Source organism: Bos taurus, chromosome 23, assembly GCF_002263795.3.
Source record: "Bos taurus isolate L1 Dominette 01449 registration number 42190680 breed Hereford chromosome 23, ARS-UCD2.0, whole genome shotgun sequence".
NCBI lineage: Eukaryota > Metazoa > Chordata > Mammalia > Artiodactyla > Bovidae > Bos > Bos taurus.
The window spans coordinates 9,843,885-9,862,076 of record NC_037350.1 but is presented as its reverse complement, the minus strand read 5'-3'; the positions used below and the strand labels follow the sequence as shown (position 1 = coordinate 9,862,076).

General features: G+C 42.1%; 1 protein-coding gene across 1 annotated transcript in view; it reads left to right on the top strand.

Annotated features, from left to right (window-relative positions):
- Window positions 1-2,966: 2,966 nt before the first annotated feature.
- The window catches only part of SRPK1 (SRSF protein kinase 1), a 73,529-nt gene continuing 58,303 nt past the window's right edge, over window positions 2,967-18,192 (top strand). The window contains 3 exon segments of the mRNA XM_002697203.5: window positions 2,967-3,045; window positions 3,047-3,070; window positions 3,072-3,616. Coding sequence (XP_002697249.2) covers window positions 3,013-3,045; window positions 3,047-3,070; window positions 3,072-3,616 — 602 coding nt within the window. The 5' untranslated portion in view covers window positions 2,967-3,012.

Below are 18,192 nucleotides of genomic sequence, written 5' to 3'. Positions count from 1 at the left end.
AAGACAAAGTTCTGTGGGGGTTCTCCAATCATGCAGATGTCTACTGGGAATATTATTCAAATAAAGCATCTGTTTTATTCTCACTTTCTTCTTCTCTTGTCTACTTCCCCAGGACACAGGGAAATCCATAAGGGGAAGCGATACTTTGGATTTAATTCAGATCAAAACTTTGAGAGTTTGTGGTAATCAAGCCAGGGAATGTTGGGTGTGATGAAATAAGTATGGTACACTTAGGTGCTCATATTTCAAAATTCCAAAGAAGCATTAGGGAAGATCCAGGAGGGTCTTAGTAAATAAATTAGCTCATAAGGAATGGGATCTTTGCAGAAGTTAAATTCTCACTGCCCATAAGCAGCAAAACCACAACGATTTATGTTCTCTGAATTCTACTTTTAAAAGAACTTGCAGAAAAACAGTTGTGGGAGAGGAGTATGCATGTAATTGAGAATACCAAAGAATGCCACCACTTTTAAGAATAACTTCTGGAAGGGTAAAATCCAAAATAGATTAAGCCTTGTGAAATGGGGGGGGGGTGATTTTTAAGGTTACATTTAAAGCAAGAAGCATAAAAAATGATATAGGCTTTAGAATAGGGGGAAACCCAAGCAAGCTAGCTTATGTGAACAATTATAGAAACTGTAGAAAAAGTGTGAAGAACTGAAGCATGCTGGGAGAATGGGGGAAAACAGAAGAAAGAAAAAGAAGAAATGGTCAATTCTGGGAACTCAGTCCAATAAACTTGACAGTGACTCTGGAAAAATTCTCAAATGAGTTATTAAACAGAGGACTGATAAGCTCTTGAGATAGAGAAGCAACAGTCACCCAGGGTCAGAATAGGTGCGACTGATTCATGCCAAGCTACACATTCCTTTTTGATGGACTGGCACTAACCTATTTGAGTTTTAGCACAGCTCTCCAATTGTCCCTGTCAGTGTTTTCTCTCCCTCATCCAGACCTTTCTCATAAACTGCACGTCATTTGTTTTTTTAGCCACACCCTGTGGCGTCTGGGATTTTTTAGTTCTCTGACCTGGGATCGAACCTGGGTCCTTGGCAGAGAGAGCTTGGGGTCTTATCCGCTGGACAACCAGGGAATTCCCACATCATTTATTCTTTGATTAGACAAATATTTGAGCACCTAGTAAGTGTCAGACACCCTAATAAGTGCTTGTTAGTGAGGATACACCAAGGAAAACCCAAGCAGCACTCCAATTCCTATGGAGTTTACTTTCTGTGGGAAGTAATTTCCCCATTCTGGGACTCTCCTGAACCACCAGCACTCTCCTGTCTTTTCTAAATCCTGAGCAGGCAGAATCCTGACTCCAGGGTTTCAATGTCTGCCCCAAATCTCCTTTTGTTTTCAAGGACAGAACTCAGAGGAAACTGGGTTGTAGTTTTCCTGGACAACAGGCGCTGTCCTCTTTTGCAATCTGCCTAGAAATGCTACCATTCAGGTTCCCTGCAACAGATATTAATTATCTAAATTTCAAATTTGGCAAACCTACATTTCCAGCCTCACATTCTACTTCATCTTTTCAGTCATTACCAGCCTCAGTCCCTGCCTGTAGGTGTCCAAGCCTGTGTCTTTTTGCTCAATTGATTTTCTCATTCAGGAATGCGTGACATCTCCTCCACCTCTGGAAATCCTACACATTTCCCAAGACCCAGCACAAATGCTGTCTCCTCCCTGGCTGGACTTAGTGACCTACTTTGCTCAATAAAATCCTGCCCAAGCCCCCAGGCTTGACCTGTGCAGCATTATTGTACTTTCATCTTCCCGTCTCGGTTAATTAATTACTTCTCGGTCTTCCCCACTACAGTAACTTCTAGAAGAGCAAGGATCTGCAGGCTTCCACCTGTCCTGCCGTAGTACTTTACAAAGGGGTTGACAAACAAAGGCCTGAACCAAGAATGGTTGAAATCATGGGAAAAGATCAACAGAAAAATAGTATTTCATGATACTGGAAAATTACATGAAATTCAAGTTTCAGGGACCATACATAAGGCTTGTTTTGAGCACTGAGAAGCTTTTGAGCTCTAGTGGCAGAGCTGAATAGTTAACAGATCTTATGATCCCCAAGCCTTTTAAGTTTACTACATGGCCCTTTACAGAAAAACTTTTCTAACCCTGCTATACAAGTATTTGATGACTGATCACTGTGTCAGGACACCAAGGTTCTGAGTACATATCCCCTCCGAGTTAGCTTATTTGTGTAGTGGAAGTAATAATTATCTTGCCTTTAGGCTGTCATGAACATCAAATGAGACAGAGCACTTAGAAAAGTATAAAACTAACTATTCTATAAAGACAACTGCGTGTATCTGTACTGAAAAGTTGATAAAGTGGTAAAATAAGAAAACATTAAGTTTTATTCTCCCGCTTCCTTCCTTTAACAGTCTTCATTTGACTTTGAAATTATACGAGAAAACTCACTTTTAAAGTCTTTGCTTTTCAGTAACGATAAAATCACAGGTTCCTTCCTTCCGGTCCTTGTGTTGCTCCTACTCCTTTTTCTTACTTGTAATTTCTCCCTCAATTTTCCTCACAGAGTTTCTCAACTGGCCCTCACAATAGCGCCGCGGAGGGACTGGGACACACCTGATCACTCCCTTTTACAGACCAGGAAACCAAGGCAGGCTACAGTCGGCTACGGAGCTCTGACTCAGCACGCAGGGAACCCTCTATGCCACTCTGTTCGCCATTCCTCAGGGGGCGACCGCCCGGCGAACGGAATAAACCTCGTACTGCGAGGCTTTCAGGCTCGCTTCTCAAACACCGCGCGCGCGCTCACGCTCGGCGTTCTTCCCCTCCCTCCTCTCCCGTTCTTCTCGCCCTCCCCTCCTCGCGAGCAGGTGGTAGGCTCCGCGCTCAGCGCGCAAGCGCGCGCCGTCGTGGGCGGGGCGGGGCAGGCGCCGGTGGGCGGGGCGTGCGCGGGCTGGGTTTGGGGCCGCGGCGGGAGCGGGAGTCAGCGCCACTCGAGTGCGCAGGCGCCTGGCGGTTACCGGTCTCGCCATGGAGCGGAAAGGTGAGCGGTGGAGCGGCCTCCCGCCACGAGGGGCAACGGCCGCCGGGGGCGAGGCCCGGGTCACCGCCGGGAGCTTCGCCTAACCGCCGCCGTCCGGTCCCCGGGCGTGCGGCACCCCTCCACTGAGGTGGCGCCGCCCCTCACCCCCCGCTTCTGGGCTGCGGGTCCGCGCCCCTCAGCTCGGGCGTCCTTCCGCGCCGGCAGTCATCGCCCCTTGTTCCCCGCCAGGCCCGCCCGCGACTTGGGGCCGCTCCAGGGCCCGGCCCTCGCCCGGCGAGGCCGACCACTGCTCGCCAGCTCCCTGACCCGGCCCGAGCCCCCTCCGGCGCGCCCCGCCTGGGCGCTGCTTTGCGCCCCGTGGGCCGCCAGCCCCCCGAGCGGCCGCCCAGCAAACGCCGCGGCCCTCAGCCCGGAGCCGCCCCTCAGGCAGCCCCGGCGCCAGGGCCTCGCACCCCTGCTGGGTCTCCACCCTCACCTTGGTCGCCTCCTTTTCTCCCCATTCGCCCTTCATCCATCCCTCTCTCCTGCAGTGCTTGCGCTCCAGGCCCGAAAGAAAAGGACCAAGGCCAAGAAGGACAAAGCCCAGAGGAAGTGAGTTTCGCACCCCAACATTCCGTTCTCTGGGTCTATCCCCGCACTTCCTCTCCTCCGGTTTCACGCCTGGAACGTTCACGGGGTCTGGGGCACCCGGGCGGCCCCGGCCACATGGCCTCGGGGCGGCCGTGGAGGGTTGCGCCCCTGGAACCATGTGGGAGGGAGCTTCGGTTGCTGAAGGTCTGGTTCTGAGCAGCCCGGCGCCTGCTGGAAAAGGGCTATTGGTGGAGGACCGGAGCAGCCCGGGCCATTACCTTCCCAGCTACAGGATGAGGCACCGGCTCCCCGAGTTTGGGCCTTCGCACCGAGCTGTTGGATCATGATCAGTTTGTGAACTGTTCTCTTTGCATACCTGCGTCTCAGCGTCTTAACTTGCCTCCTACGTGTGCAGGGTAGGCAGCCAGGGAATTCTTGAATGAATTTTCCGTCTTTCGGTCTGCCAGCCTACACGCTCCCTTTTATAGAGGAGGGCAGGAGCTTCCCCCCTGGGTTAGGCAACTTCCTGAGTATGCAGGCGTCTCTCCTTCCTCGCGGTGTGCAGGCAGCCCCCTGGTCTGGAGCCGGTTTCGGTTGCTGCTTGTCTTGCGCTGAATGCAGAGGCCTTCTGGAGTGGGCATGGCAGCAGTGGCGCGGAAGTTGTTTAGCCAACGACGCCGTTGGATTCTGGCATGGTTTGTTCAGTGCCACAGGCCCGTTTTTATCAGCAGGATGCATAATCGTGGTTTAGCGCTATTGTGGGAAACACAAAAGTTGGTTAGAGCTTCATAAAAACGCCCAGTAGAGGGCTTCGCAAGTGAGTCTTAGTCTGAAGAACTTTTATCTTATACTCACGTTTAATTGCAGAGGGCCTTGGGAAAAAAATGCATTTTCTGAACACTTTTCCATTTACTTGGGTCTACCTGGAGTTGTACACCATCTACGTCTTTCTGAGCTGATGAAACTCATTTCTGAGGCTTCCCTAGGTTTCCTTTCTGAGTGATAATACAAGATCCGGGTATGTGTGCGTGAGTGTACGTATGTGTATTGTTTTTGGCGGCTACCTGATGTTTCAGGAGAGCAAATAATGACTTGTATCAATAGAGCTAAAGTAGACGAACTCAACTCTTGCTTCGTTTCAGTCAACTGTTTTATGAAATTTTTTATTTTGTGAAGTGCTTGGTAACCGGTGTATTTAAATTGTACGTATTTGGTTTGCCCCTTGATTATCCATATATGGATGATTCAAAAACCAGTTTTTACTCAGATAGGTTTAATAGAAGCAACAGGGAGCTAACCTGGTTCTCCTGTGCAGTGGGAATTTAAATGTTTGTGTGTGTGTTCTCTGTGGTTCTCCTGTGTGTGTGTGTGTGTGTGTGTGTGTGTGTGTGTTCTGTTACTCTCTGTGGTTCTCCTGTGCAGTGGGAATTTAAATATTACTCTGTGTGTGTGTGTGTGTGTGTTTTGTTACTCTCTCTGGAGCTGATATGAATGTGTTATAAACCAATATGTTTTCTGCTGATGTAAGGAGGTGGTGATTTTATTACTCACTGTATTATTTAGAATTCTTCTAAATAATTCTAATTCTAATTCTTCTGTTTTTGTTCTCTCCATAAGGAAATTAACCTTGATATTAGCCTGAATCAGCCTATATATAATTTGGGAAGTAAATATAGTAGGGATGATCATATACTTTATTTTTAACCAAATATTCATTACTTTGGATTATCTATTTAGACCATATGTTTTATTTGTAAAGCTGAATGTATGTATTTTGGATTATCTGTTACTCCATTCACTGCCGTGGGTAACTTAGAGTTACTTGCACAAAAACAAGTGAATATTACATATAATTAGCAGTTACTGTACAACCTTGATTCTTTGAACCACCCTCATTTACTTGTAGTTTCAGAGGTGCTTTTTTTTTTTTTTAATTTTAATTAATATTTTGATTTGGGGGGACAGGTTTCTCCAGCCTCCTTTTAAGTACCTGAGAAGTCTAATTAATTAGCTTGGTTACAGAACCGTGTCAGAAGTTCAAGCCCATTTGACTCAGGTAACCTGACTATTCCATAACTTCTGACTGCACTCCTGATTTCCAGTCATTTTGCAAAAGCAGGCTGCTAGTTACCAGATTAGTCAAGGAGAAAGTCTGAGAAAAAGCATGTCATAGTCTTTGGACCTTGGATTACTTAATTAGGGAAACAGTCTTATATGTTACGACTGGTAGCTCAGTCATAATGAAAACTGATCAGGACTTGTTTTAAAAAAAGCAAGCATTTAAATTAATAATTTTAGAAAATTTTCATGTAAAACAGTAAATGACATCCTAGTAATTTAGTCCTGGGGTGGTACAGGTAGAAAGGATTTTTAGTCTCTATTTTGTGGATCTTAATACTGGAATCGACACACTTTAGAGAATATGCCCGGGGAGCTGCACCTGTTTGTAGCAGTGTCAAACTGGAATCCAGTGTTCCTATTTTCCAGTTCAGTGCTCTTTAGGATTTGTTTCCTTTCTGTTCTTTTAACTCTGCTGAAAGATCTGACTTGGGGATCTTTAGTTGTCTTACTTGGGGAATTCCTTCTCCATTTCACTTTTTCACACACTGTACTCTCATTTACTAATGTTAACTAGTTGGTGACAGTCTCTATTTTATTTACAGATAAGGAAATTGAGATTCACCAGATTACCCACCTAGAAAATTTGAAGCTAGGATTCTAACCCAGATCTTACACGCCCCAAAGTCCTGGTATATCTCCCAGTGACAATTCCTTTTGGTGTATCTAAGGACAATTATGGTAGAAGCCTAGTGAACAGAGGCTTCTGAATAAGGGACCTCAGGATGCCTTGGTGTTGAGGTATACATTCATCGCCCCCTGGATATGTCTGTTTCTAAAGGATAGTGTTCTATCTCCCTTTGAGTGTTCAGTTTTCAATGTGTATATCAAAAGCTGTGTGCCTTTATTTGTTTATTGTAATTTTATAATTCAGTGCAATTTACATCTGCATTTGAAATTGTATGGAATAGAAACATATATAGATGTACATATATATTATATAGAAATATATGTGTTTCTATTCCACAGAATCATATAATTCCAGAATAGATTTCATAACTGATTATTACGTAGCCTAGGAAGTTAGTTTGGACAGTTATTTACACTGTATTTGCAGTTAAAGAACTTTATGAAGTTAGTATAAATTTTGTAGTAAAATTTTTTGAGCTGGAGAAGTGCTTTTGCTCATTTTAGCACTCATATATGAAATCAGAGGGGAGGAGGTTTTATTTCTTAATTTTGCAATGTAATTGAAAACTCAGAAGGGACAATACTTTGAAAAAAAATTTCAACATTTTTATTCAGTAAAGGGTAAAGTACATAAACTTGAAATAATTTTTAATTAAATGGTATTAGATGTGTTTTATGTTTAACAACATACCTTGAAAATTGGTTCTGCCCCAGTTCCATATAGTGCAGGATTACCATTTTTTTAAAGGTCTGCCTTTTTCATCATCTTAGGAATGGTTCCATATCAAGACACTAGACAGTAGCTTCATTTAGCATTCCATCAAATGGATGGACCATAATTTATTTTAGTTCCTATTAATAAACATGCATATACTTTTTAAGACAAAAATAGAATTATTGAATATATTTTTCAGTAGTAGACATTACCAGGAACATTTTTTACAACTTAAGTATTTCACGTCGTTTTAAACATTCCACTATATGCTGTTAATTCACAGCTAAGATGAATAGTCTTTTGGATTACTATTGCTCCCATCAGTGATTATTTCTTTAGGATAAATTCTTAGAAGTGATATTACTAGTGTGTACATTTAAAAAATTTTAAGTTCATATTGTCAAAGTTTTCTCCAGAAAAAGTTAACCAGCTCCTATTCATTAAATACTTCAGTTCAGTTCAGTTGCTCAGTCGTGTCCGAGTCTTTGCGACCCCATGAACCGTAACACGCCAGGCCTCCCTGTCCATCACCAACTCCCGGAGTTTACTTAAACTCATGTCCATCGAGTCAGTGATGCCATCCAGCCATCTCATCCTCTGTCGTCCCCTTGTCCGCCTGCCCACAATCTCTCCCAGCATCAGAGTCTTTTCCAATGAGTCAACTCTTCACATGAGGTGGCCAAAGTATTGGAGTTTCAGCTTTAGCATCAGTACCGCCAATGAGCACCCAGGACTGATCTCCTTTAGGATGGACTGGTTGGATCTCCTTGCAGGCCAAGGGACTCTCAAGAGTCTTCTCCAACACCACAGTTCAAAAACATCAATTCTTCAGCGCTCAGCCTTCTTCACAGTCCAACTCTCACATCCATACATGACCACTGGAAAAACCATAGCCTTGACTAGATGGACCTTTGTTGGCAAAGTAATGTCTCTGCTTTTGAATATGCTATCTAGGTTGGTCATAACTTTTCTTCCAAGGAGTAAGCATCTTTTAATTTCATGGCTGCAGTCACCATCTGCAGTGATTTTGGAGCCCAAAAAAATAAAGTCTGACACTGTTTCCACTGTTTCCCCATCTGTTTCCCATGAAGTGATGGGACCAGATGCCATGATCTTAGTTTTCTGAATGTTGAGCTTTAGGCCAACTTTTTCACTCTCTTCTTTCACTTTCATCAAGAGTCTGTTTAGTTCCTCTTCACTTTCTGCCATAAGGGTGGTGTCATCTGCATATCTGAGGTTATTGATATTTCTCCCGGCAATCTTGATTCCAGCTTGTGTTTCTTCCAGCCCAGCGTTTCTCATGATGTACTCTGCATATAAGTTAAATAAGCAGGGTGACAATATACAGCCTTGACGAACTCCTTTTCCTATTTGGAACCAGGCTGTTGTTCCATGTCCAGTTCTAACTGTTGCTTCCTGACCTGCATACAAATTTCTCAAGAGGCAGGTCAGGTGGTCTGGTATTCCCATCTCTTTCAGGATTTTCCACAGTTGATTGTGATCCACACAGTCAAAGGCTTTGGCATAGTCAATAAAGCAGAAATAGATGTTTTTCTGGAACTCTCTTGCTTTTTCCATGATCCAGCGGATGTTGGCAATTTGGTCTCTGGTTCCTCTGCCTTGTCTAAAACCAGCTTGAACATCTGGAAGTTCACGGTTCATTGCTGAAGCCTGGCTTGAAGAATTTTGAGCATTACTTTACTAGCATGTGAGATGAGTGCAATTGTGCGGTAGTTTGAGCATTCTTTGACATTGCCTTTCTTTAGGATTGGAATGAAAACTGACTTTTGCCAGTCCTGTGGCCACTGCTGAGTTTTCCAAATTTGCTGGCATATCGAGTGCAGCACTTTCACAGCATCATCTTTCAGGATTTGAAATAGCTCAACTGGGATTCCATCACCTCCACTAGCTTTGTTCATAGTGATGCTTCCTAAGGGCCACTTGACTTCACATTCCAGGATGTCTGGCTCTAGGTGAGTGATCCACACCATCGTGATTATCTGGGTCATGAAGATCTTTTTGTATAGTTCTTCTGTGTATTCTTGCCACCTCTTCTTAATATCTTCTGCTTCTGTTCGGTCAATACCATTTCGGTCCTTTATTGAGCCCATCTTTGCATGAAATGTTCCCTTGGTATCTCTAATTTTCTTCAAGAGATCTTTCCCATTCTGTTGTTTTCCTCTATTTCTTTGCATTGAAGCTGAGGAAGGCTTTATCTCTCCTTGCTATTCTTTGGAGCTTTGCATTCAGATGCTTATATCTTTCCTTTTCTCCTTTGCTTTTCACTTCTCTAGAAGCAGTTTATTTTAATGAGAGGATACAAATAAACAACAGACATCGTAAGTAAATTATGTAGTATGTTAAGTGATAAGGTGGAAAATAGAGAAAGATAAGAGGGATTGAGAAGCTGGGATGGGGGTGCAGTTTTAAATAGGGTGAAGGAAGCCACATTACTAAGGTGACACTTGAAGGAGGATGGCTGCAGGCAGAGTGTGAGGAATAGGAATGTTCTTCCAGCTCCTGCTTAGCCTCCAGGACTGGGCAGTATTACTTGAAAAAGCTTCTCAAAAATGGTAATCTACGAGATACCTTAATTTCTTTTATTACTAACAAAGTTGACCATTTGGAGGATATTATTGGCCAGCTACTATCTTTTGCCCATTTCTATGTTGGATGTTGATTCTTTTCTTAATCTTAAGAGCTACTTGATAAGAATATAGCTTTTGTTAAGTGGCAGGTTTGTATTTCTCTCAACTTCATAACCTTTCAAATTGCATTTATAGTGTGTTTTTGACATAAATTAACTTTTTTAAATGTGGCTAATCTTTTTCTTTGCTTTTTGACATTTTCAAAGGTAATTGTCAACTGTCCGATGTTTAAAAAACAGTGGCATTTTTAATTTTGTGTGATTCCATTAAAATATGTACTTGGAAAATTATATACTACTAAAATTTCACTTTTAGAATTGCTGTTATCAGAAATGTTTTCTTGTCTTCTTTCTCAGTAAGTTTATATATGTTACTAAATTTTATTTGTTAGTGTTTCTTCTATAGCAAGACCCAGAGGCTTTACCGTGTTCCTTTAGATTGCTTGAAACCAGCAACTTGTTGAAATGCTAAAAGTGACTGTTGCTTAGGAACTCCTTTGTTAAAAATGAAGAAAAGACAGGCTGGTCAACAAAAATTCATTTTTACCATATTTTTTAGACCTGCTAGAATAACGATAGCAAACATATTTTTCCTCCCACCTTATATAGACTTTTGCCCAGTGTTTCCCAAATCCTGTCTACCACCAATGCTGGTTTGGGGACTAAGTTCATTTTTATATTGACTAAAGTACTTTTATGCTTCTCTCACTGTATCTGAAGTAATCCAAGCATATAAAAAAATTCAGGTAGCTAGTAGTTTTAATGATTTAGCTAAAGAGATATAGGTATCTAAATATATTTTATACAGTTTTTCTTTGAATTTAAGATGCTATTAGTTTTTAATTCACCATTTTATTAAATACTTCCAATTAACCTGATAGTACCATTCAATATAAGATGTGTCTTTATTTCAGAGATGTGAATTGGTGGGAAACATTTTCATGTTTGAATTTGTGAAATGCAGTAATTCCGAGGTTGTGCAGAATTGACAGCTTGATTGTCAAGAGAAAATGGCAAAATTCACCTCAACTTCAACAGTTATCAACTATGGCTGATGTTATTTCATCTATATCTTCTACTTCCTTCCATCTTAGTTGAAAGCAAACCCCAGACATATCATTTGGTAAGATTGGGACTCTTCTTTTTTTTTTTAGGCCACATCATGTGGCATGAGGTATCTTAGTTCCCTGATCAGGGATTGAACATATACCCCCTGTGCTGGGACCACAGGAGTCTTAACTACTGAACTGCCAGGGAAATCCTGGACTCTTCCTTTTTAAATGCATAACTACAGTACTATTATCACACCTAAAATTTTTTGTCACACATGGGCTCTTTTATTAGGTTGGTGCAAATGTAATGGCCATTTCAGACTGTGGATTTTAAGTCATTATAATTAGGCTCAAACATCTTTATTACTCAAAATAGGAACCACTGTAATCAACCTATTTTTGCCAACAAGAATTAAGTTTGTTTATTCCTGTAGTGTAAAAATCCATGCTTTGGGGTTTGACGAACTCTTGGAAAGCATTTTCTGCCTTCTGGTTGTGGAAGTTTTCTAGATGCTTGAAGAAGTGGTAGTCGGTTAGGGGGAAGGTCAGGTGAATATGGCAGATGAGGTAAAACTTCGTAGCCCAATTTGTTCAACCTTTGAAGCGGTCAGGTGTTGTGGTGGAAAAGCATTGGGCCCTTTCTGTTGATCAGTGCCGGCTGCAGGCATTGCAGTTTTCGGTGCCTCTCATCAATTTGTTGAGCATACTTCTCACATGTAATGGTTTCACCAGGATTCAGAAAGCTGTAGTGGATCAGGTGGGCAGCCGACCACCAAACAGTGACCATGACCTGTGCTTTGGAGCTGCTTCTTGGTCCAGCTGTTGAGCTGGTCATTGCCATTTGTCATATAAAATCCACTTTTGGTCACACATCATGATCTGATTGAGGAATGATTCATTGTTGTATAGAGTAAGAGAAGACGACACTTCAAAATAATGATTTTTTTTATTTTCAGTCAGCTCAGCTTACTGAGTTTTTTCATCTTTCCAATTTGCTTGAAATGCCAAACAGTTGTAGAATGGTTGACCCAGAGTTCTTCAGCAACTTCTTGTGTAGTTGTAGGAAGATCAGCTTCAATGATCTCTCTCAATTAGTCATTGTAACTTCTGCTGGCCAGCCACTATGCTCCTCATCGTGCAGACTCTTAATCTCCTTTGCAAAACCTCTTGAGGCAGCCCCACACTGTTAGCAGTTCCTGAGCCAAATGCCTTGTTGATGTTGTGAGTTGTTTCTGCTGCTTTATGACTCATTTTGAACTCAGAATCGCTTGAGGGACTCCCCTGGTGATAACAGTGGATAAGAATACGCTTGCCAATGCTGGGAACGTGGGTTCAGTCCCTGGTCTAGGAGGATTCCACACGCCTTGGAGCAACTAAGTCCCTGCATAACAACTACTGAGCCGAGGCTCTAGAGCCTGTGAGCCGCAACTGCTAAGCCCATACTCGTAGAGCCTGTGCTCCACGACGAGAGAAGCCTGAGCACCACAACAAAGAGAAGCCCCCGCTCACTGCAACTGAGAAAAGCCTGTGAGTAGCAGTGAAGACCCAGGGCAACCAAAAATAATAAATAGAAGTATAGAAAGATAAGAAAATTATTCAGATTTGCTTTTTGTCTAACATCATTTCAATAATCCAAAATAAATATAAAACAAATAATGTCATTAACAGCAAATAATAAATCATTAGCAAAAAAAACCCATAAAGTGAGAAATGCACACTGAAATGATCTATGACATAACCACATTTATTTAAGAATGTATTCCAACATCAAATGGCAAATTTCAACAGTGCAAAAACTGCAGTTACTTTTGCACCAGCCTGTTAGTTGTGGCTTGGAAGTCGTGGCATGGGGGATCTAGCTTCCCAACCAGGAATAAAACCTTGGCTCCCTGTGTGGGAAGTGCAGAGGCTTAGCCACTGGACCACTAGGGAAGTCCCTGTTTTGTGCAGCTTTATGGAGGTATAGTTTATATACCATAAAATTCACCTGTGTAAAATGGATAGTTCAGTGGTTTTCAGTATGTTCACAGTCTTGCAAGCATCACCACTATCTGGTAAGTTTGAAATATTTCCATCACCTCAAAAAGAAATGCTGTACCCATTTACAGCCACTCCTCATTACCTCCCAATCTATCTGACCTCCAGCCGTCGGCAACCTCTAATTTACTTTCTTTCTCCATAGATTTGCCTAGGCTGGACATTGTGTATAAATAGAATCAACTATATGTGGGTCTTTTGTGATGACTTCTTTCATTTAGCATGTTTTTAATGTTCATGCATTTTGTAGCGTGTATAGTTGTTATTTCTATTGATTGTCCTATTTTTGGCCAATTGGAGTCCCTTCATGATGGCTTCTGAGTAGTTTTGACTCAACCTGAGGCATTTTTTATAGTTTTTGGTGTCTGGTGTGACAGTTTGTTCAGACTTCTGCATTTTCTGCCCCAGACTAGGAAGTAGCCCTTTCTCTAAGAATACTCTTTTAGTGAGAAATGATGTTTAGAAATCACAATCAGTGCACTTATTTCTACTAAATTTAGTCACTGTTTCTAGGACTTGTCTGTGGTTAGGAAATAAGTTGTGTTTTTTCTCTTAAAAAATAATGAGTTTATGTTATACTTAAAAATCAAATTGAATGACCCAGGGATTTTCCTTAGATCTTACATCTCTATCTCCTTTCTCTCAAATTGAAAACCCCAGTTCTCAACAGCAGCAACATGATTATTCGTTTTCTTTCCTCACAGCATGAATACAAAATAGTCTGAGAATGACAATGTCAATACTACCAGCAGTAATATGATTACTGAAGAAAGCTGATGACTTCTTCAGATTGTTGTTCTTAGGGCATAGTTTTTCACTAAGGGTGTAGAGTCAAATTCCCGAGTTTTAAAGTTATGTGAGCTAGTTCTTGCTGTGTGATTATGTTAACCACCTGGTACACAGATTCATTTGTTTAATTTTTGCTTCATTTTACATCATCTTTGGCTTTTTAAAAATCTTCTTGTAGAGTTTGGGTCATCTGTGTTCTTAGTTTAGAATGAATATTGTATGTACAATCATTTGTGATTGTGTTGATTTATTTTTAGAACATGGTTTCTGAAGCATATGATTAATAAGCACAAAGGGAATGGTGATTATCAGAATATGGGGTGGGCTTTCTCATTTGTTCTGTGAGAAGATGAGTCATGTTACCAGGTCTTCAAATTTTTGGAGAGACCCTGGAAATTTTTGTTTTAATGTGACTTTTAATTTTTAAAAAACTATTACAAAAGTTAGAGGCAGGATTTTACAGCCTGCAGTTTGTTCAGTTCAGTCGCTCAGTTGTGTCCGACTCTTTGCGACCCCATGAACCGCAACATGCCAGGCCTCCCTGTCCATCACCAACTCCGGAATCCACCCAAACTCATGTCCATTGAGTCGATGATGCCATCCAACCATCTCATCCTCTGTTGTCCCCTTCTCCTCTTGCCCTCAATCTTTCCCAGCATCAGGGTCTTTTCAGATGAGTCAGCTCTTCGCATCAGGTGGCCAAAGTACTGGAGTTTCAGCTTCAACATCAGTCCTTCCAATGAACACCCAGGACTGATCTCCTTTAGGATGGACTGGTTGGATCTCCTTGCAGCCCAAGGGACTCTCAAGAGTCTTCTCCAACACCACAGTTCAAAAGCATCAATTTTTCGGCACTCAGCTTTGTTTATAGTCCAACTCTCACATCCATACATGACCACTGGAAAAACCATAGCCTTGACTAGATGGACCTTTGTTGACAAAGTAATGTCTCTGCTTTTTAATATGCTATCTAGATTGGTCATGGGCTTTTCTGGTGGCTCAGAGGTTAAAGCGCCTGCCTGCAATGCGGGAGACCTGGGTTCGATCCTTGGAGAAGGAAATGGCAACCCATTCCAGTATTCTTGCCTGGAGAATCCCATGGATGGAGGAGCCTGGTAGGCTAGAGTCCATGGGGTCACAAAGAGTCAGACACGACTGAAAGACTTCACTTCACTTCACTTCACTTCTAGATTGGTCATAACTTTCCTTCCAAGGAGTATTCATCTTTTAATTTCATGGCTGCAATCACCATCTGAAGTGGTTTTGGAGCCCAGAAAAAAAGTCAGCCACTGTTTCCCCATCTATTTGCCATGAAGTGATGGGACCAGATGCCGTGATCTTAGTTTTCTGAATGTTGAGCTTTAGGCCAGCATTTTCTTCACTCTCCTCTTTGACTTTCATCAAGAGGCTCTTTAGTTCTTCTTCACTTTCTGCCATAAGGGTGGTGTCATTGCATATCTGAGGTTATTGATATTTCCCCTGGCAATCTTGATTCCAGCTTGTGCTTCATCCAGCCCAGCATTTCTCATAATGTACTCTGCATATAAGGTAACTAAGCAGGGTGACAATATACAGCCTTGACGTACTCCTTTTCCTATTTGGAGCCAGTGTGTTGTTCCATGTCCAGTCCTAACTGTTGCTTCCTAATCTGCATACAGGTTTCTCAAGAGGCAGGTCAGGTGGTGTGGTATTCCCATCTCTTTCAGAATTTTCCAGTTTGTAATCTCTGCCGTAGAGTCTTCAGGGTGAGAGTTAGTCATTAATTGGCCTAATCATTAGGCCTAATACTGTCTTTAGTGCTTCTCCCTAAAGTTATAGTAAGCACAGTTGTGGAAAAGCCCTGTGGTTCTTTGTGCCTCTTACTAGAAGATTAACTTGGAATTTGAAAAAGATCCATGAGATTAGCTGTGAAGACCACAGTATCTAGTTTTTTCAACTCCCTAAATGATTAGTTTCAGAAAGTTGTCAGAAACCACAAAATAAGTGGTTTATACACAAAATACACACAAAATAAGTGAAATATACTTCATTTTCAGAAAAGTATAGTAGCACTGGACAGAGAAGTTAGCTGGAAGGAGGTAGACAGATAAAAATCATACTCATTTGTACAATGATGAGCCTGTGGTTTTATAGATGAAGGTTAAGGTCAGATGTAATTCATTGCTATTGGGTAATTTATTGGTGGCTTAAATGCTTCGTACAGTAGATATTTAAAGATTGCCTATCAAAGAGTTTGAGAACATTTGATATATATTTTAACTAGGATGTAAGAATTGTCACCAGTAGTGGTGAACAGTCATCAGTGACATGAAGTTTGGTGGTGGTATCGTGAGTCATGTTGATGACCTTTATATATTGTTTAATTTACTCAGATTCTAAATTCTTTGTTTTGAGTGACTAGGCATTTTGAACAATGCTACCTGTCCTTTTGGGGGTAGACTTATGGAGAACCCAAAATACTAAAGTAGTCTTATTTTGTAACTAATAATAAAGGTAATTTTGGGGCAACTGTATCTTCTCATTCACTTTGCTCTTGATTGTGGTGCTGCCCTTCGTCATGTGAAGGATCTTGAATGTCTTTTCAACCAAGTTGTTTAACCACAGATGTCGGGTCCTTTCTATACAGAGCTTAGTGGCAAGATCCCTTGATACTCTTTTTCTCTTCCATGACTACCTTTGCTTTTGAGAATAGATTTTGCAAGAATTGTATGTTGCATATTTCTTTGCTAGTGTTAAGAATATAATGACATAAATTAGGTAACTTATGCTTGTGTTGCTTCCCTTCCCTGGTGGCTCAGTTGTAAAGAATCTTGCCTGCAGTGCAGGAGGCCCCGTTTCAGTCCCTTTGTTGGGAGATCCCCTGGAGGAGGGCATGGCAACCCACTCCAGTATTCTTGCCCTGAGAATCCTATGGACAGAGGAGCCTGGTGGGCTGCGGTCCGTGGAGTTGTACAGAGTCGGACACGACTGAAGCAACTAAGCAGCAGCAGCATGCTTGTGTTGTAGGTAGAAAGATAGTAGAGGTATATGCTCTCCTGTGCGCGTGCACGCACGCTGAGTTGTGTCTGACTCTTTGCGACCCCGTGGATTATAGCCCGCTAGGCTCCTCTGTCCATGGAAATTTCCAGGCAAGTATGCAGGAGTGGGTTGCCATTTCCTGCTCCAGGGGATCTTCCTGACCCAGGGATTGAACCCACGTCTCTTACATCCCCTGCAATGGCAGATGAATTCTTTACCACTGTACCATTTGAGAAACTCATGTTCAGGTACTGTTTACCAAAAAGAGCTTGTACTTTCGAATCCCATAGTCCTAGGTTCCAACTTGCCTCTAACGTGGTTGTTGGGTGAACTTGGACAATATCATTTGACTTCCTTGAGTCTGAGTTGCCTTATCAGCTGATGGTGAGATTCTGATGATGAAATTGTACGTGCATGCCTTGCTCAGCACTCAGCTGGAGTAAAGTGCTTTGGGGACTACTCCCATGTTCATGTTTTCTTCCTTACCTTAAATGGGTTTACCTTTGACTGTTATGTAACATTTCTTACTACTGTTCATGTGTTGAGCTAATGCTTTTAACTCATCTGTTGGTATTTCTCACATGTACATGTATGAATCAAGTCTAGATTGGAGTAGAATTGCCAAAGATCAGGGATGCTGCTGCTGCTGCTAAGTCGCTTCAGTCGTGTCCGACTCTGTGCAGCCCCATAGACGGCAGCCCACCAGGCTCCTCTGTCCCTGGGATTCTCCAGGCAAGAACACTGGAGTGGGTTGCCGTTTCCTCCTCCAATGCATGAAAGTGAAAAGTCAAAGTGAAGTTGCTCAGTCGTATCCGACTGCTAGCGACCAAATGGACTGCAGCCCACCAGGCTCCTCCATCCATGGGATTTTCCAGGCAAGAGTACTGGAGTGGGGTGCCATTGCCTTCTCCAAAAGATCAGGGATGGTTTGTTTAATTTTGTGTACGTATTATCTGATAAACTTAGGCACTCAGATTTTTGTTTCATTGTTGCCAAACCCTTTTTTGAGGGGGATACATACAGTTGAACCCATAACGTGGTTCCTTGATAGTTCTTCACCACAGGAGCTCCTGCAATTATTCAATTTCCAAGGCAGAAAGAAATAGAAGACTAAAGTTTGCATGTAAGTAAACTAGTTTCTAAGGTGCTTTTTCCAGTCAGCTTTCGGTTTGTCTTTTGAAGCCAGAGCTAAATAATTTCTAAGACCCCAAATACATCATCTTCAAATCAGTTCTTTCTCCTGACTTTTGTTTTTTTTTTGAATCTTTCCAGGTGAAACTCTAGCATCTCTCACCTCTTTACTCAAATGTCACAACCTTATTTAAAATAATGTCAGCATACTCTTGTCTCCTTACCCTACTTAAGTTTTCTTTATAGCCCTTCTCATAGCCTGACATAATAGAACATGTATCTCCATGAGAGACATTAAGAGAGAAGACTTTGATGGGACTTCTGTCCTCCCAAGTTTAGCAGTTCACCAGCTGAAACTCAAAAACCAGACAGTTGAGATAAATTGGGGCTCTTTTTGTCTCCTTGTGCTAGCGTGTAAACATAACGAAGACCCAGAACGCTTCTTTCCTCACAGCTGCGT